This window comes from Poeciliopsis prolifica, unplaced genomic scaffold (assembly GCF_027474105.1).
Source record: "Poeciliopsis prolifica strain line A6 unplaced genomic scaffold, Auburn_PproV2 SCAFFOLD001, whole genome shotgun sequence".
Classification (NCBI taxonomy): domain Eukaryota; kingdom Metazoa; phylum Chordata; class Actinopteri; order Cyprinodontiformes; family Poeciliidae; genus Poeciliopsis; species Poeciliopsis prolifica.
The window spans coordinates 25095638-25123420 of NW_026562376.1; the positions used below are offsets into that span (position 1 = coordinate 25095638).

At 38.0% G+C, this 27783-nt stretch overlaps 1 protein-coding gene across 3 annotated transcripts in view; it reads left to right on the forward strand.

Annotated features, from left to right (window-relative positions):
* The window catches only part of tmtc3 (transmembrane O-mannosyltransferase targeting cadherins 3), a 33804-nt gene extending 6492 nt beyond the window's left edge, over nt 1–27312 (forward strand). For 2 of the 3 annotated variants that reach the window (XM_055033842.1, XM_055033833.1), the window contains exons 4-14: nt 997–1096; nt 3635–3750; nt 5219–5391; nt 14733–14985; nt 18473–18621; nt 18972–19092; nt 19261–19372; nt 21278–21381; nt 21848–22017; nt 23281–23507; nt 24739–27312. In XM_055033842.1, the coding sequence (XP_054889817.1) occupies nt 997–1096; nt 3635–3750; nt 5219–5391; nt 14733–14985; nt 18473–18621; nt 18972–19092; nt 19261–19372; nt 21278–21381; nt 21848–22017; nt 23281–23507; nt 24739–25604 (2391 nt within the window). In that variant the 3' untranslated portion in view covers nt 25605–27312. Of the gene's footprint in view, nt 1–996; nt 1097–3634; nt 3751–4301; nt 5010–5218; nt 5392–14732; nt 14986–18472; nt 18622–18971; nt 19093–19260; nt 19373–21277; nt 21382–21847; nt 22018–23280; nt 23508–24738 lie in introns of those variants that run through there. The other variant, XM_055033850.1, reaches the window with a different exon arrangement.
* The last annotated feature ends 471 nt before the right edge of the window (nt 27313–27783 follow it).

The following is a 27783-nucleotide window of genomic DNA, read 5'->3' on the forward strand; positions in this document are numbered from 1 at the left end:
TTCTTCACCAAATGGAGTCTGTATTCTCTAATTAATGATTAATGTCTGATGTATCAACAATAATACAATTCCTTTTTTTGGTGTGTTGCTTTCCCAAAAATCAAGAAAGAAACACTGGATACAAAGAAAACACTGCTCACCCTAAGTTTAGCCTGAGTCAAAAAATATTAACTCAGAAATTTCTATGCTTTCTTCTGGAAAAGTTCTTGGATTAATCTCAAAATATTAGTTTTTTTTTCTTCTGAGCAAATTTTTTACTTTTCAAATTCAGAAATGTCCTAGTTCTTTTTATAGAGCTTTTTTTTTTTTTTTACTAATCTTGAAATTTGACCCTTTTTCTAGTTAATTTTCTACTTTTTAAACCTAGAAACTTCCTTGTTTGTCTAGAATATTGTCCAAACATCAAACTTTTTTTTTTTTTTGTAGAGAGAAATGTACTCATCCCCATTTATTTGAATTTTTCTATTTTTCTAACTACAGTGGCCCTAACAAGTCGTTATACAATCAGATTCAAGTTGGGACTTAAAAGTGTTGATTTTGCTTTCAACTGTAGGATTTAAAGGAACTTGATGTTTCAGCAGGTTTGCAGTTTTTTGGAAGTTTGTTCAGATTAGAGAAGCATGAAAACTGAATGCTGCTTCTCCATGTTTGGTTCTTACACTGAGCTCCAGATAGTCTCCTCGGTTGTGTATTGAGTCAAACATTAATGATAATATGGATGTTGAAGTTTCCAACAATAATTAAATAGTCATAATTAACACATATCGCAGGTAAAAGATCACTGAATTCATTGAAAAAAATTGGCCATATCTTTTGGAGGTTTATAAAAGCAGAACTTTGTGGGTTTTTACCTTGATTCCCAGATATTCATATTTTTCTAAAAATGTTGTCTTAACAACCTACGTCTCAAACACCCCATTCCTGTGGCTCCTAGACTGTGCTAAACTATGGATATTAAGATTCTTGTTCATAAAACACCTTTTCCTTTCTGTTCAGGTGACTGGTGTTGTTGGTAGAGCGGAGCTCCTTTCTTCAATTTTTCTCTTGGCTGCTTTCCTGGCATACACAAAATCAACAAGTACAGACCACTCTATTGGTAAGTCATATGGACGGAGAATTCTTTAACGTTTCCTGATTTAAATTTTTTTTAAATAATTTTTGGTGAACTTTCTATGTTTTCTTTCAAAAACTGAAAGAGATTATCCTTTTTGATGATTTAACACATTTTTCTATCTAGCAAAAATAACTAAAGACAAAAAGAGAACACTGTGTTTATGTGCCCACATAAACTCAGACATTTCTTAAATTCCCATTTTTGTTGGAAGTTTTCATGTATTTTTTTTAATTACCTTCGTGGTCATTTTAATCAGAAGCCATCCAAATCAATCTGACCTTTTGTGAAAATGTTACATTTTTCTTGGCCAATACAAATCCTTTTTCTCTTTTTTGGAGCCAATCAGAGATGGACTTCCAGATGTGCTTTGGTTATTGGTGTGGGTTCTCGTCTTATCTGCTGATTTATTTATTGATGTGAGAAAAATCCGTATTTTCTCCATTTATGTTGAACGGCTCTCTCTTTTCTTTGCATCAATGGTTTTGGTATCCAGACTGATGCCAGTGAATTTGTTCATCATCTGTTCTTGTATTGTCATAGACTGGTTTTGTGATCTTTTAGCCTACTTCGTGATGCAAGACAGGTTCTGTTTTGTGTTTTTGTGATTCTACAGGTCACTCAGCAATTACCTTCAATTTGAGTTTAATTCAGTTTTCTTAAAAGTTCACCCAATAGTAATTGATTGCTGGTTTTAAATGTGTGAAAGGTATTGTTTTACATGAGGGTTTGAAAATGTTTTTTGTATTTGCTCAGTTTATTCTTGTCTTGTGTTAAAATTTGTTTGATGATTGGAAACGTTAAAGTGAAACAACATACAAAGACTCAAATAAATTGTCCACATTTTGATTATTGATAAATTTGTGAAATAACTAAAACTTTGCTTGACTTGTTTGTCTTTTAATTTAAATAGCAAGGGTTAGTCATTCAATAAATCTATATAGCATAAAAGTCATAAAAAGGTGATAAGAGAGAATCAACAAAGTCCAACATACGAAGGTCTTAGGATTTCATGCTGAGTTTCTCAGTACTTTTGGGAAAAGTTGTCACTTATTTTCATATTCCAGAAAGAAAACAAATGAAGTTCTTGCTTTATCTGCCTTTTTAATATCTTGACTTTAAATTCTTGGCATGGCTTTATTGAGACCACATGTTTTCTATTACCAAGAACCTACCCAACACTTCATGAGTGGAATGGATGGACGCGGCATGATAATTCGACCACTCATCACAATGTTTGTGGTTCCTACCGCAGAGTCCCCGTATTCTATAGAATCTTTCTACATGGCAGCAAACCCCAAATCGCTTGCATTAACAGCTGCCTTTAGGGGAAGTTGCTGGCTTTGGAAGCATGGACAGAATATATTTAACTGAGCATTTCAAATTTGAACAGAGCTCCGATTTTCCTTGGGTCATAAACTCTCCAATGAAATGTTTGTCTTTTCCTAAAGAATGCCCTCTTTTTATTGCTTATATTCGCCTGCATTTCAAGTCCAAAAGAAAAAAGATATGTGTGTGTGCGTGTGTGTGTGTGTGTGTGTGTGTGTGTGTGTGTGTGTGTGTGTGTGTGTGTGTGTGTGTGTGTGTGTGTGTGTGTGTGTGTCTGTGCGCGTGTGTTGTATTACTGGGGTCATAGATGAAATGTATTCAAGAAATGTACTCAAGAACCAGAATCATCTAGGTAGGTCATGCCTTGTTTCTGAAATTTGCTCATTTTTCCCACAATATTTATCAGTCCTTTATCAATATTTTTTTAGTTTTATTTTAACTGTGCCATTGTATAGCCTTATAAATATAATGTATTTTAGAATATTTTGTTTTCTCAAATTTCCATTTTTGCTGAAGTTTTTCTGAATAGCTGTTTTTAGTGGTATGGAGCAGAGTTTTTGTGTTATACACTTAAAGATGTATTATCTTTCCCAGATGTTCAGCGATGTGTAGAATAGGCGTGAGATGGCATTGGAAGACTTCCTCTGCCAAAATGATCACCTTCAAGTCCGCCTCCAATTAGCAGGTTTTCCATATGAGCAAGTCAAATTCTTTCTGAAAAAAGAAAACAAAATCAAAGAAGCAAAAAGAAAAAAAAGTTTTATGGTCAAATACGGCAAAGATTCCAACAATAAAAGCCTCAAATTATGGCAAAATATTTCCAGCTGGTGTGGAACAATCAGTTATTTGGTTTATGGGGAAATTACTTTTTCACTCAGGAAAAGCAGTGGAGGTTTGTTCACTTCAGTTTAAACATTGCATTTTGTCTAATTGCTCTAAATATGTTTGATGTTCTGAAACAATTACAGGTTTTTCTTCACTACTGTGTGTAAACTTCTGACTGGATCTGGCTATCGATACGAACGCAGAGCTATTATCTTAAAGGTCACTTTATAGAAACTTGATGCAAATGCTACTCACTTTTTGGTTTATTTTCAAAAAAGACATTCACACACCAAATTTTATATACAGTTAAGTGACCTCATTGTCTCAAATGTTTGTTCTTTCCTTCCTGTTTTTTTTTTTCATTTCCAGTGTGGCCCCCCATTGCTCTGACTGTAGTTCTGGTGGCTGCAGCAACACTGTGCAAGGAGCAGGGAATCACCGTGGTCGGCATCTGCTGTGTCTATGAAGTGTTTGTTGCACAAGGGGTAGGGCTCTGCAGACGCCATAGTCTTGTTCATTACAGTTGATCGCATGCTTCTGCATGCGATTAACTCTTGGAGCACAAAGAGCTTTTCTTAGATAAACATGAGAAATTTGTGGAAAAGAAAAAAAAATCAACTAATTTTATATCTTAGACCAGTACAACTGTGTTCAGTGTTCCACTTCTAGTAGTATAGTTTGCTGCCAATTTCCTTCATGGCAGTGCATAAAAGATGAATGGTGTTAATAGAGATTTTCTTTTCTAAATTACTAGCTAGAATCCTTTTTATTGTTGAAGGATCATGAAACAAGAAAATGTTTAACCACCTTTCACCTCTCTTGCGACCTTCAGAACATTCATACATGCGAATATTGCAATAAATAATAATTCTGTTGTGTGCTATGTAAGGCACACAACAGTTTGAGCTCTACATTGTGTCATAATGTTAATCCCTCATTAAAAACATACCTGAGATGTTCCCTTGGTTCTTTCATGCATGTTTGGAAACTCCTCTTATGCTCCCATGTTGTCTCCCATGTTGTCTTAACAACCTACATCTCAGTGGTCTCAAGCGCCCCATTCAGCCATTTAGCTTGGTGAACCTATCACATCCTCTGATACGGAGCTCCTCCTCTGAGCTGCAGTTTCCAAATTTCCGAACTTCCACCTCACAGAGCAGCCCTTCACAACTCTCCCACTCAGCTTCTTCAGACTAGCCAGCAGCAAATAGCAAACTTTTGGAGGAACTGAGCAGAGCTACTTCTCAGAGTCTCAGCGGTTAGAAATGTTGTCAAAGAGTTAATAGAGAAGCCATGTTGTTGTGATGACTTCCTGAAGATGGAGTTTCAGAAAGAGCAGGAGTTTTTAAAGAGACTGACACCCAGTTCAAGGCATTACATTACAAAGTCAAATTTCTTTTTAGTCATTCTTGATATACATATAAAGTGTCTTTATAACTACTGAAGGTAACATAGGTGTATGACTGTGCAATGAAATGGCAGCATGTGCCTGTAAAACACAGAACACTGCCCTTTTAAAATGGAATGAAATCCATTCATTCCATAAAACATAACCAAAACAAATTTTTAACTTTGTCACTATATTTAATTATTTTTTTCCTTTTTTTTTTTAGAACCCTTTATTGACTATTTGTCAAAATGAGTGACAAGCAGCGAATCTAGCAACCTTTTTATGTGTTATTGGAGACTTTGGCTATTCCGTGTGAAACACCAGTCGTTGTGCAGTAACTGGTCTGAGCGAGGAGTGAGTGCTGTCCTGAGCTGCTTCCAAGGCATTGTAGCATTATCTTAGGAAGTTTACATGAAAATGTCACAATTTCCACTGTAACAAAATATAACACACACATGTAAGATTCAATTTACAGTTTATCTACAAAAAAAAGTTGACTTGCTCTTTAAAATGACTTAGAAGTTGACTTGACTCCTGTTATTTCTTCCCTCTGCCGTTCATAGTTTACTCTGCCCATGATGTTGGACACTGTGCGGCAAGTCCTGCAGGGCAAAGACGGCTTCCCGTACGCGGTCCTGCAGACTCTGCTTAAGCTCATTGTCCTTGTCATAAGCACCCTGCTGCTCGTCATCATCAGGGTCCAGGTCATCCAGTCCCAGTTGCCTGTCTTCACAAGGTAGGTCGACCTCATAACCACATGAAGAAAGTCAGGAAATTATCAACTTTATGTGACTTGTAATACAAAATCCCTTCCTTTGTTTCACATTAGTTAAACTTTTAGGAGAGTGAATATGCATAAGAGTGAATCAATTATAATATGCTATGTGGGTGATGTTTCTTTATCAAAGATATTCAAACGGTAAATGATTGTGTAATAAAATTTAAACCATTATTTGCTTGCTAATGGATTTCAGCATTATGCAAACACATTTCACTGATGTGATTTCGTAATTTAATTCCAACTGCATTATGTTTTACAGAAGGTTTCTGTTTATTTCAATAAATAGACCATCCTCCTGTGGTTTCTGAGTATTTCATTTAATGCATGTGGCTAATGGGCCTGTGTTTTTATTGTGTTTTGTAATGATTTTTTTATTTCTTTTTTACATCCATCTGTTTTTAGTACCTGCATGGTTGTAATTAGGGTTGCAGTAGGAGTCTACCCATCATTGAATATCCCATGGATATTTTATGATCCACTGAGTTTTTTCCACTTTAAAACCTTTTTTGTAGCATTCTAACAAATGTCTGCCATTATCTAGTGAAACCAAGTGTGACTTTTAGCAATTTATATTGAAATATTTTCTGCTTCCTTCAACATTCTTGATCTCTTTATATTTTCTGAAGTCACCATTTAGCATACTGAAAATGTGTTTAGTGAGGAAATATATTATATTTAGCCTTTGAAACACCTGACTGTACTCAGCAACAGGTGGGGAGGGGTTAGGCTCTGTTCTCTGTACAGACCGAGAAAACTGTTGGAATAGGGCTGGGTGAAATTTCTTTTAATTTCTACTTATTTTTTAGTCGATTTATTTTCTGCCTTTCTTGAAAATAAATTTCAAATAAAAATATTTAACAAAGCTTACTTTTTATGTTTTTTAATCATAACCTCTTTGTGTTGACCTGAAGTTTAAGTCCAAATAAAAAGAAGCTGTGAAACATGCTTGTAGAACAACATGGTAGGGTGTCAGCGTTCAAACATCACTCTGAACTATTTAAACCAAGGGAGTGCAATGATTAAATAAATAAAAAATCAGCTTTTCCAAAAATGAAATCCTCATAAACAGAAAATTTAATTAATCGCTAAAATCAATTTTATCGATTAATTATAAAAGACCAGATTTATCACCCAGATCAAATCTGGTCTTCGTAGCACTTTCTTTTGCACCCTAATAAAAAAATGGCTTTGAAATGTATGAGCAATATGATGGCAAATTTTGTGTAATCTTAAGCCATAACTTGTTAAAACTGTTATGTTTTAACAAGTTATGGCTTAACTCTATAAATCTTAACTAGCCCATAGAATGATAAAGCTGAACAAAATCAACTGAGGATCCAGGGTTCTCTTGAGTATATTCACAGCCATCCAACATACCGAGGGCTTTGTTTCAACTTTGGGTTTGAAAAATATCAACAGTGCATTGATCCAGAAAGTACATCTGCATACACTCCCTTGTAAAAGTGTTTTACAATCATGCCCCTTGTGGCCTTCAGGGCAGACCGCCCAGCATGTTTCAGCCGTGTAAGTATGCCAAGACACCTGATTCAACAGCTTATCGTCAAGTCAGAAGCCCATTAATAATCCACCAATTTAAAGCAGGTGCACTCAAGCAGAGAGACATTAAATGCTGTACATCAGTGAATCCTGAGGATTAGGATAGTGAAACCTCTTAGTGTAATATAAGCCTCTCAACCTGCTCTGTTAGGTTTCTAAATAAAAATCTTGTTTAAGAGTATGTGCATCATAGACAGTTTGCATGTAATTGTTAACGTCTGGAAATTTTACGCATGCATATAATAGTGGAGCCCTGAAAGACAGTTCTTTTACTTGCCATCCAAAGCTGCACCACCATAGCAGAACAGTTCCGCTAACAAAATGACACCTGGAGATATAGGTATTATGAGTTTAATACCTATAAAATTAAATTCTTAATACCTATTATGCATTATTTTTTCTTTTTCAGCAAAGGAAAAATAATGCAGAAAAAACATTGGACAGCTCAAAAAACACTTGTTTTTCACTCACTCTATGTCAGCGATGCTACACATAGCGATCGACTCACAACAGCTCCACTCATATGTCAGGATTTGACATTGAAAAAAAACAGGCAAACATTTCCCCCACCTTACATTGCATTATAATGTTTTCAAGCTTTATGCTTATTTTGCCATTATTAATAAGTAACTGTTTAAATATAGTCGTGGTTGATGAGCTAATTTAAACACTCTACTGAGGTGACACACCAACTGTCAGGGATTTGGTGTGTGGATTAAAATTTTATTTAAAACTGAACTGAAACGCACCAAATTCCAAAATACTGTCTGTAGTGTATTAAAGCTAAGGTGCAGGATGCGGTCACTCCATGTTGCATAATAATCTTTGTCATGAATATGAAAATAGTTTAATATTTAAAAAATAGCCACACAAAATCCTGCAGCATTTGTTGCCTGTTAATTATGGGCGCAGCTGATGTTCACTGTGGCATGAATAAGATCATTTAACTTCTAGAAGTTTATAAGCCAATCCCACACACTATCAAAATCAATTAGTCCCATAATCCATCAAAACGAAGGCGAAAGATAATTTTATTCTCCTTCACACTGAACAATTCTTCTTCTGCCTTCAAAGACGCAGAGGAGATTGCTCTATAAGCAGGACTGGATCAATTAGCACTTCAGAGAGAAATAGCTTAGAATCTTTTCCCAAAGATAAGAGAAATCCTACCACCACTAAAATCTGATCCTCTGGCTATAATCCTAAAGATGACTCCAGATTGTCTGCTCGAATATCTGCCACAGAGTCATAACAGTTTGTCCAGCATAAGTAGCTTATTGTCTGCTGGGTGCCGATTCGGGTTTATGGCAACGGTTCTATAAAACAAGTTCAGACTATGACCCATGTCAGAGCAGTTCAGATTGAAATGCAGGCCTGAGATGTTTTACTGGCACAGCAAGAAAAGACTGATCAGGATTTATGATTGTGGAGATATCCCTAAGACAAAACACATCCTAAACATTACATTTACTCTGCTTTAAGTGAAGTTTTCAAATATTTCCGGAATAGCTGTCTTATCTAGATAGCATAGAAATAATTTTATATGCGGGCTTTAACTGTTTTGTTTTTTTTGCGTGACCTCCCAGAAACTGAACCTTCTCTTACAAAATCCAGAAGGTCTTTGAAAGCGATTCCCTGTCTAAGCTGCTTTTTTGCCTATTTTCACTCTTCTATTCTTAAATAGGACTATTGCAACATATTGTGTCGTATGTTTGAAATAAAATGTCAGTAAGACATTTTACTGACAAAAAAAATCAGTAAGACTTTCTACATAATACAAAAGGATATGAGAATATTGTGTTGGATCCTTAATGCCATGAGTGGTCATTGAATATTTCTATTGGTAGAATGTGAGAGAGCAGTTACTGTAAAACAAGGTGTTGCTATTTCTTTTGTACAAAATGGCATATTCAAATGGCTCAATTACCTTTTAATCTAGTGGTAATTAGCTATTTATTCCTCTGGTATATTGGACCAGAGAAACACCCAAAACATGCAGGACTATGACTCTCAAAGACTTGAATTGAACACCACTAAAACCAAAGGTTGCGCCTCTTGATGACTGATTGAAGGTCAGAAGGAGCCTCAAGATCCAGTTTGAACATGTTTTTTTTTTAGTAAAGCTTTATGTTGACAGCTTTGGTCAACATAAAGTTTGGGAAACTATTTAACTTTTCCCAAACTTTGAGGTTTGGGAAAAGTGAAATAGCTTAATATATGTAAAGAATTTGTCTCTGCAGAAATGAATTGCACTTCAGTTCATTTGCATAGAAAGTCCGTTTCATTTGGGAAGGTGTGAATGCGCAATCAAATGTGAAGCTCTGATGTGGACCAAACAAAGTGAACTCTGGCACAGTTCAAATGCATATGTGAATGCCAAGCAGACCAGAGACTGTGCCAAAAGCAGGAAGTGGATTATAGCGCAGAGCATTCTGGGTAGATACAACCAAACCAAACAAGCAAGTCTAGCATTAGTGAAAGAAATGGCTTGTGGTCTTTTACCAATAACAAAAGAAGAATCCTTCCGAGCTCTAAAATTTGACGCCACTCCATTTTAGTTAAAATTTTATGAAGAAGGAAGTTGTTCTCAGTGTTTTTGTGTTGTTTACTTCAGTGGTTCTTGTAGCAGCGCCACCACATGTGAGGAGGGGAACAAGTTTTTCAAAGAGTTTGGATCATTGGACACAATGCAATATGAAAGTGAACGGTAGATGAAAATGTAACAAATGTTGCAACTTTGATTCCAAATTCAACTGAGTCTCCCGGACTACGAGGTGTGGAAAAAATCTTAAAACACTTCCACAACTTTAACTGTCCTTGTAAAGAACTATCAATCTTGACTACCTCCAATGGAATCTGGCTGCTTGAGGACAAAATGTAAAAAAAATTAAAGCTGCAAGCAGCCTCGAACGGCCCTCGCAGCCAAGCGCCGCTCTGGCCTATTGGCCACCGCGGGGTACGAGCAACCGCCGCCTGACGCCAGCCACCACAGAAGGTCTCACACAGTTTTCAGCACCTCTTTCCGCACCGCGGAAGCTGTTGCTCAGTTTCCATCAACGCTTCCCACGTTCCAACACAGAAGTTGTTGCGCAGTTTCCGCGCCCGTCCACCAGGCGGTACGCATCGATGCGTTCGGCGGCGCTCCTTGGCGATGCAAAAAAATGTGGTGCAGATTCGTTGGTTTAGCGAGGAAATATAGCTGGCGGATTAATGTAGGCGGCGCAGTGGAGTCAAAATACATTTCAATGCTGTTTTGCTCTTTAGAGGTCAACAAAGGTCATACGTATCCAATTTGGATGATCCACGTCTCATTTACAGCCGATCATATGCACATGGCGAAGTACTGCAGTTCGTCATTTTTCATCATCTTCAGCTGTGTTTCTAAAGCACTCTATTTTATTGTTGGAGTAATACTTACTCAGAAATGGTTTGTAAGAAGTAAGAAAATGCTACATTTACTGCATGATTTAATTCAACAAAAATAATCTGAGACATTTCTATCCTTTTAGAAATTTCACAGCCACGCTCTCACAAAGTTTTCACGCCCATCCGTCCGTGGATCTGTTTGTCATTGGTGGAGGAACACTGACACCTACTGGCGAAATACTGATATTGTTCTTCAGCCTGTTTATCTGCTGTTTCATTTGTGGAGCAATACTGACCCCAAGTGGCAAATTACTGAAATGGTTTATAAACGGCAAAAATGGGGTCAAAATCTGAACTTCAATCTAAAATAGCCGACTTCCTGTGGGGTTTAGACCATGGCTCCAAGAGACTTTTTTGTAAGTCCTGACATGGTACACACGTGTACAAAGTTTCGTAATTGTAGGTTAAAGCATGGCTGGGGGCTGATCATTTAAAAACTTCTAGGGGGTGCTATAGAGAAATTAGGCCACGCCCACCAAATATTGTGATGGATTCCTGTCGGGGAGTGGATGAGGATCCATCCTTGTGAGTTTGGAGCAGCTGGGCCTTAAAATGTGGAATTGAAAGCCAAACGTATGGCCATGGCGTTACAGGTCACTTCGCCACGCCACCACGCCCACCTGCTCCATCGAAGCTGGTTGGGGTTGGAATCCTCAATACACCAACATGTCTTCTGTGTCTGGGCACAGTTTCATGTTGATGAGGTCAAAGGGGTCAGATAGCGACCATCCACAGTAAAACATTACACTTCCTGTTCTCAGGGGGCGTGGCCTAAGTGATGTCATCATTCGACCTTAGGGTATTGTAGGACACCTGATGATGATCAATCACAGAAACTTTGGTGCCTCTGTGAGTTTCTGTTTAGGAGATATAGTAGTTTATGTTTTTACGCCGAGTAGGTGAACTTTGACTCCTGCTAACCCCCCTTCAGCATACTCAAAAACTCACTGTTTTGATAACTTTAGATGGGACATGCCTTATGAACAGACTGACCGAGTTTGAAGCCGATCAATCGAAATCCCTAGGAGGAGTTCGATCAAACACGAAGGCTGTAAATGGCAAAAATGGCCTCAAAATTGGACCTTCAATCGAAAATGGCCGACTTCCTGTGATACTTGCACTATGACATTAATTGTAAATTTTGAGCTCTACAAGTGTACCAAATTTCATGTCTCTACGATAAAGTAAGTGAATAGCAAAGGGTCCTTTGAAAATTTCTAGGTGGCGCTATTGAGCCATTTCTTTTGCAATTTTTGTGACGACTTTAAAATATGTAAATTTGAAACAGGCTTAAGGCCTCCGCCAAGTTTGGTGAGTTTTTGAATATGATAAAGCCCCCATAAAGCCAATTCATTTGGAGGGAGAATCATAATAAGAAACAGTACAGAAACAATAGGCCTTCGCAGCGCTTAGCTGCTCGGGCCTAAAAAAGGAGGAGCAAACAAAGTTTGTGAAAGTAATAGTCCTATTGAAGTTGGGATCAGTGCAGAATTTCTGTCTTCGCCATAAACTGAATGATTGATGCTAAAAATTTTATTTTGATGGCTTTTTAATTCACATCTTTTCTTTAAGAACTGACACAACACATTTTATTTCAGCTTAGAGAACAAACATAATCCAGCCTCACCAGTTTGGAAGTTTTTATATCCATAAAAGGCTACCAATAAGATTATATCTCTGTGAGAGCTTTGTTAAGATTAAAGATACTAAAAACACAAACAGGACAAGACTTTTTTTTTTTTTTTTTTTTTTTTAACGGTTGACTTTCTTTGTGTCCTTTTTGTTTAATGTGAATTCTGTTTTGGGGAACTTTTATTAGTGAGACCGTAAAGATAGCTGGTGTCAGATTCAAAGGAAAAAATGTAAACAGCAAGATTCATTGGTCTCTTTCAACATATTCTTGCTAGCAAGTATTTGTTCTTTTTTTTTTTTATCTCAAGTTACGGTCGTATGCTCAAATACAATTGAAAGAAGGAAAAAAAAATTCTAGTCTTTGAATCATTTATTTATGTTTTTAATGAAAGAAATGCATGGTTTCAGTATTCCCAAGTTTATTTTAAAGTTTAACCTTCTCCAGGCAGATGTTGCAGATTTGCAACAGCTCAGTGCTACTTAGCTAGTCTTTGCAAGTAATTTGAGCCTGAAAGGGTTAAGAAGAGCTGAAAAAAAGACCTTCAAGTTAAAAAAAAAACAACATAAAAGAATGTCAACTAAAAGTTGTTTACTATACAACTGGAAAGCTTATTGTGTTTTACTTCAGGCTCAAGCAAATTCAGCCGAGCTGCCGATCACCGATCCCAAAAAAGGGGGGGTTCTAGAAAATCCTAAATTTCAACACTTTTTTCCCATCAGTATCAAAAGTTGTGAGCCTAAAATCAAACACTGATTTTACAAATTTGAACCGTATCAGAGCCATGCAAGGAAAGAAACTCTGCTGCCCAAAAATAATGTCAGAGCAACAGTTTGATTTCAACAGTAAACAGACTGACGAGGGGCAGAGCAAACACAACACCCCATTACGCCACTGCGGCTCTCATTTTGCTCTTCCATGCTGGTATGTTTTAAAAAGCGATGAAAAGCTCTACAGCATAGAATATTAAAGGAGCTGTGTCGGGAAGTCAGGGTAAAGCTCAGTGAAGGCCAAGGCCTGCCTGTTGAGCAGATTTACAGAGCCTGAGTTGCAGCTCGATGAAGAAAACAGCCACACACGACTTTTATCAATTCAACATCACAACCCTGGCAATACTAAAGCTATTACTCATCTATTATACAGACACTTAGAAGTTCTTTAGTTTGAGGCTTTCTAATTGTTGTACTTTGTTGGAAGCCCAAACTGGACTTCTGATCATTGGATCCAAAATAAATTGGATGTAATATAAAACGCACAGGGCATGATATACAATTAAATTTGAATATATGTTAGATATTCTGATTTAAGCAAGAAATTACTGAAGAATAAAGAAGTATTTTGTAAAAACGCTTCTCAAGTTCCGAGTAACTAATCATAGCAATTCATTTTTTTTAAGATGTCAGCCATAAAAAAATGACATAAGATTATGAGACAATTCAGTTTAGGGTGAAATGAAGAAATTTATGTACACATAAATAACATAGTGACAAAATAACAAATTCAGTCAGAAGTAATATTTTCCAAATATATATATTTTTTCAATGTCTTCAGTAGATGTTAGAACACCGTGACAATATATGGTGTTTGCTGAATTTTCTTGGACTCTAACGATAGAAAACAAAATTAGAATAACAAAGCTTGTGTTCAAACAAGAGGTCTCTCTCTAACAAACTGTAGGTCACTGTCTGGTGCATTTTTGGTTAAAACATGTTTTTCCCTCATTCAGTGAAGATACTATCAGTATCCAGACATTTTTTTTCAAGTAAAAATAACTACTTTATAATAATATTTCTCAAGTAAAAGTAAAAAAAATAAATAAAATACAGAGCAGTACATATGCTCCAAAAAGTTTTTTACCCCGATATACTTACTCAGGTAACTGTAATAAAGTAAATATAGCTGGTTACATAAGTTAGTTCTCAATTAATGTTAAATAAGCCTGCATTGTATTAGGAAAACATGGAATTTGCGATAACATTGGATTAATGTATCCAATGTTGAATTAACAATTTGGCTTTTTAATAAATAAGTAATTAAACAGTTTTACTATCCTTCCGCTGTGAGTGTATTACAAACTCATACCAGAGATAATAAAAAGTCTATCCAGCCGTTAGGGGAAAAATAGTTCAATTTCAACACCAAAGTCGTATTGTTGTTAAATTAGTTGAAGTTTCTTCATGACTTTTCCTCCTTACCATCTCTTGACCTGCAAAAACCCTTTTATGCTGCATTAGACAAAAAGTCTCAAATACATGTTTATATAATGCATCCTGTGCAACATGTGTTTTCCTGGCACCGACATTCCAATGATAGATATGGAATATATTAAGTCAAGTTTACTTGTATAAGATATTTCAGCAACCATGCAATTCAAGCTGCTTTGCACCATTAAGTCATTATACAGGAACCAATTATTAAATGTCACATTTTATGTCAAATGCCATCATCAAGCAAATACACATCAAATATATTCATCAATGTTCCAGTTGCTTCTAATCCATTCTATGCAGGTGGCTTTTCAGGTGTGAATTTAAGAAAATCTGTTTTCTTTTCAGGTGTGAATTTAAGAAAATCTGTTTCGGGTGTTTTGTCATTTTCTGGATGTTTATTATGTATGATCTCATTTTTTTCCCTTTTGCGGTAACAGCTAAGCAAATGTCTTCTGTGCCCTATTTCTTTGTAGATTTGATAACCCAGCAGCTGTCAGTCCCACTCCCAGCAGGCAGCTGACCTTTAATTACCTGCTCCCTGTGAACGCATGGCTGCTGCTGAATCCCTCAGAACTGTGCTGCGACTGGACCATGGGCACCATTCCTCTGGTGGAGTCCCTTCTGGACCTCCGGAACCTGGCCACTGTGGCCTTCTACATGTTCCTGTGCCTGCTCGCCCACTACAGCGTGTTCTCCAGACACAGCTCAGCCAAGACGGTTATCATGGTGAGAGGACATTTTGGTCACTTCATTTACATTCTTATGCAAACACTTTGAACGGTAATTGATTCATATTCGCACTGATGCACCTAGAAATGCATTTACGTGGCCTTTTGTTTGTTGTTTTTCTTGTGACTTTCAGGTTGAGTATCGGTTGTGTTCAAGAGTAATTTCAATCTGTTAAAAAAAAGTTTAATTAAATTCCATACAAGCATAGTTGATTTGGGGATACATCAGATTCTATTCCAGAGCTAAACAGGAAGAAAACTGAATCAGAGAAATCAATATTAGAATTTAACAAATAGCAGGTCTTCAAGTATTTCTCATATTCTTAATGACTTGACCACCTTCACCTCACCACATCTTTACTTTCTAAAATGTTTTAGCTGCATTACAAAAGAAATGTCTCCCAAAATATTTCTGGAACAAAAACTCTTCTCAGACAATAAGCCAACATTTATTACTAATATGCATACTTGGCACAGTGATGTTCTTATAACAATGAGTTTGCCATAATTTGCGCCATGCTAGCTGGAATCTCAAGGAACACGACATATGAACCGCCCAGTATCTTGCCAATGCACCAGCCAAATTCACCTGAGTCATCCCAATTACACGTTGGTGCGGCATGTTGGAGACAACTGCTCATTTTAACTTACAGACAACACCACACTTGCTCTTTTTACATGGCTATGATTGTCCAACAGTTTAGAGCATCAAAGAGTTTCATATCTTGTTTAGCACTGAAACATTTTATGCTATTTTCTCCCTCCTTTACTGTCATGACTGTATTAACAGTAAGCTCTTTGAACTGTGCTGAATAATGCTTGGAATTAAATAAAGAACAGAACTCCTGCTGTGCTTTTACACAGCATGCTGTTTTAGGGCAAAAACTATCAAAAACATCAGTGAAAGTGGTTCCTTGTGTCCACAGGCACGTCCACAGCTTAAAAGATGCAGAAGAGAATTGTGTTTTTTTTTTTTTCTTGGATCAACTGCCTTAATTTGCCAAATACTAATTTTATTACCCTACTGTGCACTGTTGTCTGACTTATTCTCTATAGAACTTCTGGTTTTAATTCATTTTGGCTGCTGCTTTTTGCACTAAAGGGTTGCATCAGAAAGTGAGATGAAAACAAATGGGGGTGGGAGGAAGTAAGAAGAAGAAGAAAAACAATTTGCCAGCAATAAAAGATAGGCTCTTGCTTGAATTTAAAAGGAAAACATGAGTGTTGGTTGTTCACTGTGGGATACGGAAAAAAAATAGCATTTGTTGTGCAACAGTCTTATGGCTCTCATAGTTGAAGGTCAGTGAACTTCCTAAGTCTTTCATTTTTAGAAAGAGCAACACAAATCAACACTAAATGAACTCAATTATGACTTGTGCAGTGTTTACTCTGGTTTGCTAGGAGCATTTTGTGTTAAGTTGCGTAACAATGTCATACCACATCAACCTATTTAGCAAGTTTGCAAGGTTGCCAGCTGTCTCACATGGAGCATGAGACACCACTCAAAAGCTGCTGTTCCCTGGGAAAAACCTGCTTTTTTGCAACATTGTTTCTCATAGTGACTGCTGAGCTATTGCCTGAAGCCTAAATTTCAGGAATTCCTCTGCTTTCTATTACTGTAGTTGGAAAATGGCATTTTATTTAGGAAAGGTTTGTATCAATTTGTCTAATAAATTGAAATCTAAAAGTCCATGTCGATAATCAATTAGGATACGCATAAATCTAGGAAAACATTAAGTGTAACACCAGCCATTCATTATCTTTTGCTTAATCTGGTGTTGGGTTGTGGAGGCAGCAACTTAAGCTGAGAGGTTCAGACATCCTCTCTTCAGCCACTTGTTCCAGCTTCTCTGTGGGAATCCAAAAGCATTCCCAGGTGATCCAAGAAACTTGGTCCCTGTCCCTCCAGCGTGTCCTGGGTCTTCCTCTGCCTCTCTTCCCGTTGCGATGTGCCTCACCAGGGAGGCATCCAGGACTCATCCTAACCAGATGCCAGAGTCACCTTTCAATGTGGAGGACCAGCATCTCTACTTTGAGTACCTCTGAGATGATTGCTTTCTCAGTCTACCTCTAAGAGAGATCCCTGACAGCCTTCGGATTAAAAGCATTCCAGCTGCTTGTATCTGCGATCTCGTTATTTTGGTTACTACCCAAACCTTGTGACCATAAACGAGCGTTGAAACGTAGATCAACTGATAAACTGAGCTTCACTTTTTGCCTCTGCTTTTACCATGACAGACTGTTCCAGAGACCGCATCACTGTAGATGCGCCATCATTCATAAACAAGATCACAAGATCATACAAAGGGAACAAACTATTTGGACTTGTTCCTTTTCATCTCAACTGCTTCGCTTTCAGCTGCTCCAGTAAAAGCCTGAGATCACAATCCAATGAAGCCAACAGAACCAAATAATCTACAAAGAGCAGAGACTTGATCTTGGAGGCCAGAGAGTAGAATGAAAAGTTTTGAGAAGTGATTGTGACAGCACAAACTGTTCAGTGGCCTAAAGAGGACTTCAGTGGACTAAAACACTGCTTGGTTCTGGTTTGATCCAGCCGACAAATGGTCCACCAACACCGTTTTTACGCTAACATGGGAAATAACATAAGAATTAAAATTCCCTCCTTTTCCAAACTTGTGAACCTATAATAGATTCACAAGTGCCATGTTTTTTTTGGGAGAGGGGGGTTTGTTGTTGTTTTTTGCCTGGATTGGACGACTCTAATACATTCATACACCCACTTTATTATATTTTTAGGACGTTGCAAAGAAACTGCAGTCCTGTTATAGTTATCAACTATTTGCTTGCATAATTCTGGCTGAATATTTGACCAGTGTTCTTATCACGAATGGTAGAGCTCATTTCAAATACTGCTAAAGGCCTGGTTTTGAAGCATCCTCCTTTCATTCTTATTAGATGTAAAGTCAGGGCCATTCCAGAAACCTAACTTTTTGCTTTTTCCAAAGCCATCGTTTATGCATCTTTTGGACAATTGACGTTTTGACACAGCCAATTTTGTACAATTGTCAACGATCTGACCAAAACTGTTACCCTTCAATGAAAAGGAATTGCTTAAAATGATTAGAAGCAACCCAAGAACCACTGATCATCAAGGCTGTCATAAGCTGGGAAAAAGCTGGAGCATCACTGTCACTGTGCACAGCAAAGAGAGCGTAACATCATTATGTGAGGGTGCTGACCAAGAGGGAAGTCACTACTCCAAAATTGATGCATTAAATCTTTAGTGAAGTGTTTTTTAGATGCACGAGTTAAAAGTTCTTCTGGAGAAAGTTTTAGTCATCTGGTGAGTACAGATTTATCTGTTTGGAAAAGTAACAGTCTCTTCATCTTAAACTCATGAGACAACAGTCACCTCTGGAAGCAGTTTTTTTAAAAAATCAGAACTAGCATTAATAAAGGTTGAACATTTGTTTTATACTTAGACAAATTGACTGATCTGTTGCGCGTGTTTTCTTTCTCAGGCCTTATCTTTGATCGTCCTGCCCTTCATTCCAGCGTCCAACCTCTTCTTCCCTGTGGGATTTGTGGTTGCAGAGAGGGTACTTTATGTTCCCAGTATGGGATTCTGTGTTCTTGTAGCACATGGATTCAAGATTGTCTCACATAAAGAGTAAGTAGCTGTCCAAACTGACAAGTATTTAAGCAATGACTAAAATGTGTATTTTGTAACTGTCTGTTTTTAGAATTGCTTTTCTAAGGTGCTTTAGTGCATTTAACTTTTGACCAGAATGCCATATTCTCCATGTTGCAGTGTGAAACATCTCCCCTAAGAAACACTTGGAGCAATATTATTTTAGTAGGGCCTGTACAAGACTTGTAAACAGAAACTAATATTGTAAAAACATAGCAGTGTGGGTTGTATTAAAATACAGAATTTATAAGCACTTGAGCTTTAAATCATCAGTTTCATATGTCTTTTCAGTATCTAAAACAAAGTCTGACTAAAACTGTTACTCACAGACAATTAAGGAAGATTTCCTGGCTGATGATTGGTGTGCTGCTCACCACACATGCAGTGAAAACTTTCAACAGGAACCTGGACTGGGAGTCGGAATATACCCTGTTCACCTCTGCCCTGAAGGTAAAAGCTTAGACTCTAGAGTATTTTGGCAGTTTTCCAGTGTTCAAACAAAACTTTAATTATCCTGCGACGAAAGACTTTGTTCGAGAATTTCATAGTTAACACAGCTTTGATCAGTCAGCTTATCTCTGAAAGCTTTTTTGTTTATGAAACTGTGTCCCATTTCAGGTTAACAAAAACAATGCCAAGCTGTGGAATAATGTCGGCCACGCTTTAGAGAACCAAAACAATTATGCAATGGCTCTGCGGTATTTTCTCCAAGCCACTCGTGTCCAGCCAGGTGAGAGACTTCAATCAGACGTCTTTAAAACGTTTGGCATTTTTCAATAAACTGATTAACTAATTTGCATCAATAAAGGCATGGACATGTGCAAGAGACTTGTGGATTTTATTTTGTGGAATAAAATCTAGATGGGCTGGTTGTCACATTTCGCGTTGATAAAATTTGACTAAGCAACAAATAATACATCTGATTATTTTAGCAGCCGCTAAAATGATTATGTAACAATTTTAGCAAATTGTTGCATATTTTTGTTTAAACTGTTGTGATTTGATGTTAGGTTGATTTCCATGCTGTGAGAATCTGACAGCATGGATTCCAGCTTTTCCATGCTGTGTCCATGGATTCATTGGTTTCACAATGCCAGCTGCACTTATAAAAGCTCATTTGTGATTAGAATACTTCGCTCAATTTGACTTTGTTTTTCATCAGAGAAATATTAAAGCTTTGTTACTCACAAAAGCTTAGGGGTACACAAGACACGTTATCGAGACATTTTTGTTGTGTCATACACACTGCTGTTGTTGACATACATTACATTGTAGTTATGTTTCCTTACATCCAGTAATTACTGCACAGATCACTGAACTGGCACTTAATTGGCAGTATTGTGTAAAATTAACTTTTTTGACCTTCACATGGTGATATGATGTTATTCCCTCAATCAAAAGTACTGTACGTTTTATATTATCAATTGCAACTTCCTGTTGCCCTCAAAAAATAGGACGGATAAAATCTCAAGAAAACACAAGCGGGTTATTATTTCAAACCTAAGAAAAATGAAAAGGCCAGTTTAAATTTAAACTGTGGATAATGGCGCAAACATGTAAGAGTGTTTTGTCTTAGTGAATGAGTCCATTTTGATGAAGGGTTTGAAAGAGGCGACTGTTGGTGCATTAAATCCATTATAGTGGCTCTTGATGTCATCACTCCTCACATGGTGAAGAGCCATTAAGCGATTATGTGTCTTTATCTTGAGCAGACAAAGCTACACTTCAGCATTCTACAGCAAATGTGCAGGTGAAATACTTTTAGCCCTTTCATTTGGGCTGCAGGATTCTTCCCATTCCCCTGCTTTCAGGAAGCCTGTGATCAGCTGAGACATCATCCAGTTTTGTCGGTTCCCCACCAACAAGTGTTTCCCCAAGATTAACAATGTAAACACTTTAACCCAGTAAGGATTTCCTGCTACAGTCATCAGGAAGAGCTTCTTCTCACTGTTCAAAGTTTGTCCCGCTCATTATAGTTCTCAGCAGGATTTATTTTTCTTTCTAAATCACACAGACATGTGTCTTCTCTGAAAAGCGTCACACCTTCATCAGTGTTTAGGCATCAGAGTAGTTTACATTAAAAAAATAAAAGCAGCTAAATGTCTGCATATAAAGTTGCTCATTTGCAGAGCAAATTCCATCAATTGTAATGGTGAATGATCATATACCAATCTCTGTGTTGGCTTTCAGCCAGATGGAGATTTTAAAGAGGAGCGGCAAAACAAATGAGTGGATTAGCAGAGCTGCTGACTGACGTGTCATCAAGACATGCTACTGTGGAGTTTTGTCTTTAATTAGCTTTAATTAGCTGTTTATGAAAGTTTACTTTGTGGAAAAACTGGTTTATTCATTTTTTTTATTTTTATCAACTTTGGGCCCACCCAGGTCCTACCATCTTGTTACACAGGCATGTTTTACAGCTTGCATATTTTTACAGTTTGGTTTGAAAGTTGTGGAAAATACAATATTTTCTGTTTATAACTTCATCTTAAGAAAAGATGAAGTTACATTTCCCAGCCCTGCTTTGAAAATACTTGGATCGTGTGAGTTTGGCAACATTTATTTTCCCTTTTGGGATAATTTTGAATTGATGTGATTTAAATTTGTCAAAAACGAACGTTTGCACTTGCCACAGACGACATCGGTGCTCACATGAATGTCGGAAGAACGTACAAGAACCTGAACAAATCCAGAGAGGCGGAGGAAGCATATCTGGTTGCCAAATCCCTCATGCCACAGGTAAGTCCTCATCACATGTAGAATTGATTTTCTTACTGCGATATCACCGAGTGCATTTCTTCAGAATGTCATTGTTTACCACCTGAAGCTTTTGTCTTATGTTTGTCACCATTTTTGTCTGGGAGTGATCTTATCCACCATTCAAAGGAATTCCAAAGGTAGCTTCCCACTGTTCACCAAAGAAAAATAAACTCCACCTATTTGGCATGAAGACAGTGAATGCCTAACTGTCTGTTTAGATTCCTAGGAACTTTCTTTACGCTTCCTAAATGTAGTACACACCACACCTACCTAATTACTAGTTGAAATCCAGCTGTCTCTTGATGCCACAGCTGACATTGAAGTGACTTTTCACACCTGAATGCAAAATGATCCACCTGTTCCCGCAAAACAGTAAAACTTCCTTGTGTTGAATGAATCAGGTTCGTATTTAGTGCAACAATATTTTCTCTTCTGCTGTAATCAGGTTATTCCGGGTAAGAAGTATGCAACACGTGTGGCCCCCAATCACCTTAACGTCTACATAAACCTGGCAAATCTGATCCGGGCCAACGACTCTCGACTGGAGGAGGCCGATCAGCTGTACAGGCAGGCGATCAGCATGAGACCCGACTTCAAGCAGGCCTACATCAGCAGGCAAGATTTTCTCGAGTCACTTCCAATTTGAGCATCCGCAAACGTCAGTGTTCCATTTAGATTTTTCTGTCCCAGAGCCACACAAAGTTCTTTGCATTAGCTCAAGCTCACAATAGGTGCAGGAAAATGCAAAAATCTTGCTGTAGATTCTTAATTGGAGGCGAGGTTTTTACTGCAACTTCCGCCGGATTCACAGCCCTTTTTTTAGTCTTGTGTATCATCGTCCCTTTTCATCAGATTTTTAATGAAAAGCATGTGCCCAACATGATGCCGCTGCAGTTTACTAAAATTTATATTTAAACAGTATAAAGTTCCGGGTCTATTGTATTTTGGATCTTGAGGGGTTATAAAAGGAAGGTGGGACACCACTCTTTTCAGATTTTGTGAAATCATTTTATACAATTTGTATATTTTTCATACCTTATTTTATGTTGATCTTTCCAAATAAAGATCAACAAATAAAATCCAAATAAAATAAGTTGGGAGTTTTTGGTTCTAACGTGGCAAATTACAAGCATTTAGGAGGAACAAGATTATTTCTTGTTTTTAGTTCAACTTTCCAGTATGTAGTTTAGGTCTGAAATGTGATTAAATGATTATTTAATTGTTTAATTATACAGGCATTTATCTTGAGACTCATTGTCCCATTTAAAAGACAGACCTATTACATACAATACAAGAAACATAAAAACTGTAATGAAATCTTCTAAATAATCATCAACTGATTTAGTAATCGATTAATTGATAACCAGACTATAGAGACTCAAAAAAGAGCCAGTCGTAGAAAGAGCAACATATTCAGGGCAAAATAAATTACATTTAAGATTTTTTAAAATCCTTCATTGTCTCCGTATGTGCAAAAAAAAGTCTTCTACTAAGTACTTTTCATTATCCAGTTATCAATCGTTTAATCCAAAAAATACTCACCAGATCAGCCTTGCATTGTATGGATATTAAGTCAAGCAGAAAGAGTTTTTTTACATGTTGATGTTGGAAATAATTTTAAGCTGGAGGTGCATCCTTTGCTACAAATCATCAAGCGTTTACTAAAGGAATGTTATTTTGTTACATTTTAGGCAAAAAAAATGTGTTTTCCTTATTTAAAAAAATGATTTCTTTATTCAGTGTATATTTAATATTACATAAAATAAGCTTAAGCATTTCAACAAAAAAATTCAGAGTAATCGATCAATTATTAGAATAATCGATTACTAAAATAACCATTAGTTGCAGCCTAATGCAGTTTGTTTATTTGTTTGACAGAGGTGAGCTGTTGCTAAAGATGAACAAGTTGACAGAAGCCCGGGACGCATACCTGCGCGCATTGGAGCTCGACAGCTCCAACGCTGACCTCTGGTACAACCTCGCCATCGTCAACATCGAGATGAAAGACCCGTCTGAAGCCCTGAAGAATTTCAACCGCGCCCTGGAGCTCAACCCGCGCCACAAACTGGCGCTCTTCAACTCTGCTCTTCTCATGCAGGAGTCTGGTGAGTTGCAAGAAAGTAAAGAAGCCGGACCTGTTCAAACACGCAAAAACCTGTTAAGTTGAATGTAATGCATTGTCTGAGATTAACTGCAGTACTTCACTTCATTTTACTTGTATTGCTTTTCACTGGTATAGGGCATCAACTCCCCACAAACTGGAATGAATAAAGAAAATAACCTGTTATTACCTCCAGGGTGTAACCAAGTTCTGAAGAAATGTCCCCTATGCTGAAGAGATCAGGGCCAAGTTTCTGTCAGTTTCTTTTATTTATCGACTAAGTGAGAAGAAAAACATTGTTGTGTCGTATTTGCAGCAGGTTTGACTGGAAGCAGCTTTAGCTTACTTTTGAAACCTGTTGTTTAACAGCGGATCAACATAAAGTGAAAGTTTATCCACTGAGACATTATACAGATATTTTAGTACATTGTTCTACAAAGCTGTTACTTTTTAGAGCAATAAACTTTGGGGTGTTATTAAACTTTCTTTCTGCACGACGCTCAGGTTCCTGAGGAACGCTCAGGCTCCTGAGGAACGCTCAGGCTCCTGAGGAACGCTCAGGCTCCTGAGCGTGCAGGAACGCACGCTCAACTTTTGTAACAAATGGCGTGGATAATCCAGGTATCTGTCTTTAACAATATCACTCTGTCATAAGTGTGACAGAGTGATATCTGGATTATCCACACCATTTGTTACAAAAGTTGACTTGTCAGATGCTTTAAAGGTTCATTTATTATAGGTAATAATTACTGGTGTGAATTACTGGTGTGAAAGGCACATACTAGTACATTTCAAAAACGTGGAATATTACATGAAATGTATTACAAATAGAATAAAATGTTATTAAGTTTAATGATTATGGCTTGAAAGGTTGAAAACCTGGTGGGGTCCAAGAGACCCCATCTCTTAAGACCATGAGAGGGTTATGTTTTAAATTTCTTCTTCAGTTTCAATTTTATGTATTTTTTTTTTAGAAGCTTCACAGCTCCAATTTAGCTCAATACAAACTTGCTTAAAATGCTTCTGAGATTTTATCAGTCACTCCTACATCAGGTTTTAGTCTCTATATTAATTTTGAAGGTGGCCAGGTTTTCAAGAATTTTTCATTTTCAAGTGAAAGCAATCACAAAAAAACAAAAAAAACCTACATTTACTCAGACTTTGTGTGCTCAGATTGAAAGCAGATGTGGTGTCGGGTGAGACCTGGCTTTTCAACTGTTTCTGCTTCCTTCCAGGAGAACCAAAGTTCTGGCCTGAAGCCAACCGTCGTTTCCTCATCTATGTGGAAGAGGAGCCCGATGACGCTAATGGCTATTTCAACCTCGGCATGCTGGCCATGGATGCCAATGAAAATGCCGCGGCGGAGCACTGGATGCGAAAGGCCATCGGCCTACAGGCCGGCTTCCGCAGCGCTCTGTTTAACCTGGCTCTACTTTACTCCCAGTCCAAGCGGGAGGTGGACGCGTTGCCCGTGCTGGACGAGCTCCTCCGCCACCACCCGGAGCATGTCAAGGGCCTGATTCTGAAAGGCGACATCCTCATGAACCACAAGAAGGACACCCGCGGCGCCAAAGCTTGCTTCGAACGCATCCTGAGAATGGACCCCACCAACGTCCAAGGAAAGCATAACCTGTGTGTGGTCTACTTTGAAGAGCGTGACTTGCCGCGCGCCGAGCGGTGCTTGGAGGAAACGCTGGCCCTGGCGCCCAATGAGGAGTACGTGCACCGTCATTTGAGCATAGTGCGCAGTAAAATGGCCGCCATGACAGCGGCCGGGGAACCACTTTCCAGGGAGGGTGGCGGCGTGTCGGCCAAGGAGGAGAAGCTGCAGGCGGCGGAGGAAACAACGAAAGAGGTTGAGGAGGAAGGGAGGGGTGCCAATGCTGACGGAAAGGGCGATGAGGATGAGAAGAATGTGCGGAAATCCTCAGCAGAAGTCCTCGGGGGTGGGAGGGCAGACCAAACAGAACCTTTGGACAGCACTCAGGCTGGCAAACGGACTAAGGGCAAGTCCACTAAAGAGATTAAAGATATAGAGGAAAAAAGGGCAGCAGCCTTAAAGAGACTAGAGGAGATAGAGCGCATATTAAGTGGAGATTGATTATGGTGTGGTTTGGCACTGGACTGTCACCCCTTCTTTTAAAACATGTTTATTCTTAATCAGCTGGGATTTCTTTCCAAATTTTTTTGTGTTTGTCTTTTTCTTTCTTTCTTTTTTCAAATCACAGACCTTGTAAAAGGAAAAAACAAAAAACTAGAAACTTTATGCACATAAAATTTTACAGGACACATCATCTGTTTCTTGCCCATCGCAGATGTCGATGCGAGCTTGAACTGAATGTGAATTTCACACATTGTTTTGTTTTGTTGCTCTGTGTTGTCATTGTTTACCACTGGATTTGTGTTTAATAAGATGTGACTCCCTCTTCTGGGTAAGCTATTGTATCTGGGACAATTAGAGGATGTGACACGTTCCCCTAGACTTCTCTGAGGCAGAACAGCTCAGAGCTGAAAATAAACCACACAGTGAGCAAAATACCCCCCTCACACACACACATACACACACGCACACACACACACACGCACACACCTCTCCCACTAAGTCATGGCAGCTAATATTTATTGATCTCACTCTGCACTTCCTGCTATGACATCATCCCGTTTCCAGCTGCCTTCTCAGTTTCGTTGGGGGGTCTTCCTCCCGACTGTTAGCCCTGATCTGTTTGTCACATTTTCACGCCTGGGTTCTGTCCTGTATCTTCATTAGAGGTGGATGTTTCGGATGTTTTTCTTCATAAACTGTCCTGAGGACATTGCTTCTACATGAGCTACACCCATTTTTATATGACTGTTAACAATGACGCACACAGCTTCTTAGCAGTGTCCATGTGTTTTCATTTTCCAAAGCTCCTTCCACCTCAGGAGGGGAATTTTCTTAGCACATTTGCAAAACATAGATCTCCTACATCCTCTCTACACAATAAGGATGATGTAACAACCTGCTGCAACCAATACATAATGTGGACGATAGGTGTTTTATAATTGTTTCGGTAGATTTTGGACAGGTTCATGTTTACGAGTAGACTTTGGCAGTACAACAAGTTGTATTTTTCCTCTTTTTCACTCTACCGCTAAATAAGCCCCAGCTAGCTAGCTTGAAAAAAAATGACAACCAAAAACATTTTTGCACCTTTTAACAAGACTCCCTCATCGAAAACAATAAACCTAGTCGAGCATGTCAGTGCGACACGCTCTGCGCTCTTCAAAGGTATGCAGGTTATTTTTCACAGGCTAATCATGGTAATTGCAGCTCTTTTGATGTTCTTCCTTTCTCTCCTCCGGATCTGTTTATGATTTTAATAGTTGAGACAGCACAGAAGAAGTCTGTAAGAATCAGTGAGGTAATGCTTAAAGGCCTCGTCATGCATTCATTTTCTGGCTCTGAAAATATTATCCTACATCTATAATCAGGGTTTCATATCCAGTGTTATTTATTAGTATTACATTGCATACAATGCAGGAAAAAGCTTTGGCAGTGCGTGTTTTTGTGTCCGTTATGTTTTATTTTTATTTTCTTTGACCATGTCAAGCATAAGTACCATCATGTATTTTTTCAAAGCCTGTCTCAGACAATGTTAACAGTGTGTCCCATAAAGAAGGTACAACTTTGGACAACCAAGGATCCAATTTATGTTTTTGGGTTCACCTCATTTTCAGATGTTCTTTGTTTTTTTACAACAGTCTGAGGTTTTTATAAGACCCTTGGTGATGGCGGTGGTGGTTATTAAATAAAGTGGGATCAAAAATCATGATTATGTTCAAACATTTTTCTCTCACATAAAATTCTAACTTTGTGGAACTGAGTTGCAGCGGTCTGTGTCCATCTACAGTTTTCACTGGGTAAAGGCTCTCCCATACTTCGTCTGAAGCATCGTAATTGGCTCTTACTGACGTAGTTGCGTCATGAAAGTCGCAACACCAGGCCAGTTCGAAATATTTCACTAGCTAAGGCCTCATTTAGCTAGTGCATGTTAGCTGAAACAACTTTGTGAAAGTTAGCATGAGTCCCTGCTCAAATCAAGGTGAATTGGTTCGGATATCAAGGAACAGAAGCCAGCCTGCAAGGTGCCCAAGTCCAGTCTTTGCATCCCTACTCCAACACACTTCAGTCAAAAGGCTGAATTCCCTCCCAGCAGTAAATTAACTGGTAACCAGCCACTCCTTTGGTGTGTTAGAGAAATAATGTACTTAAAAGTTGCAGTGTTGTGGCTTTCAAGGAC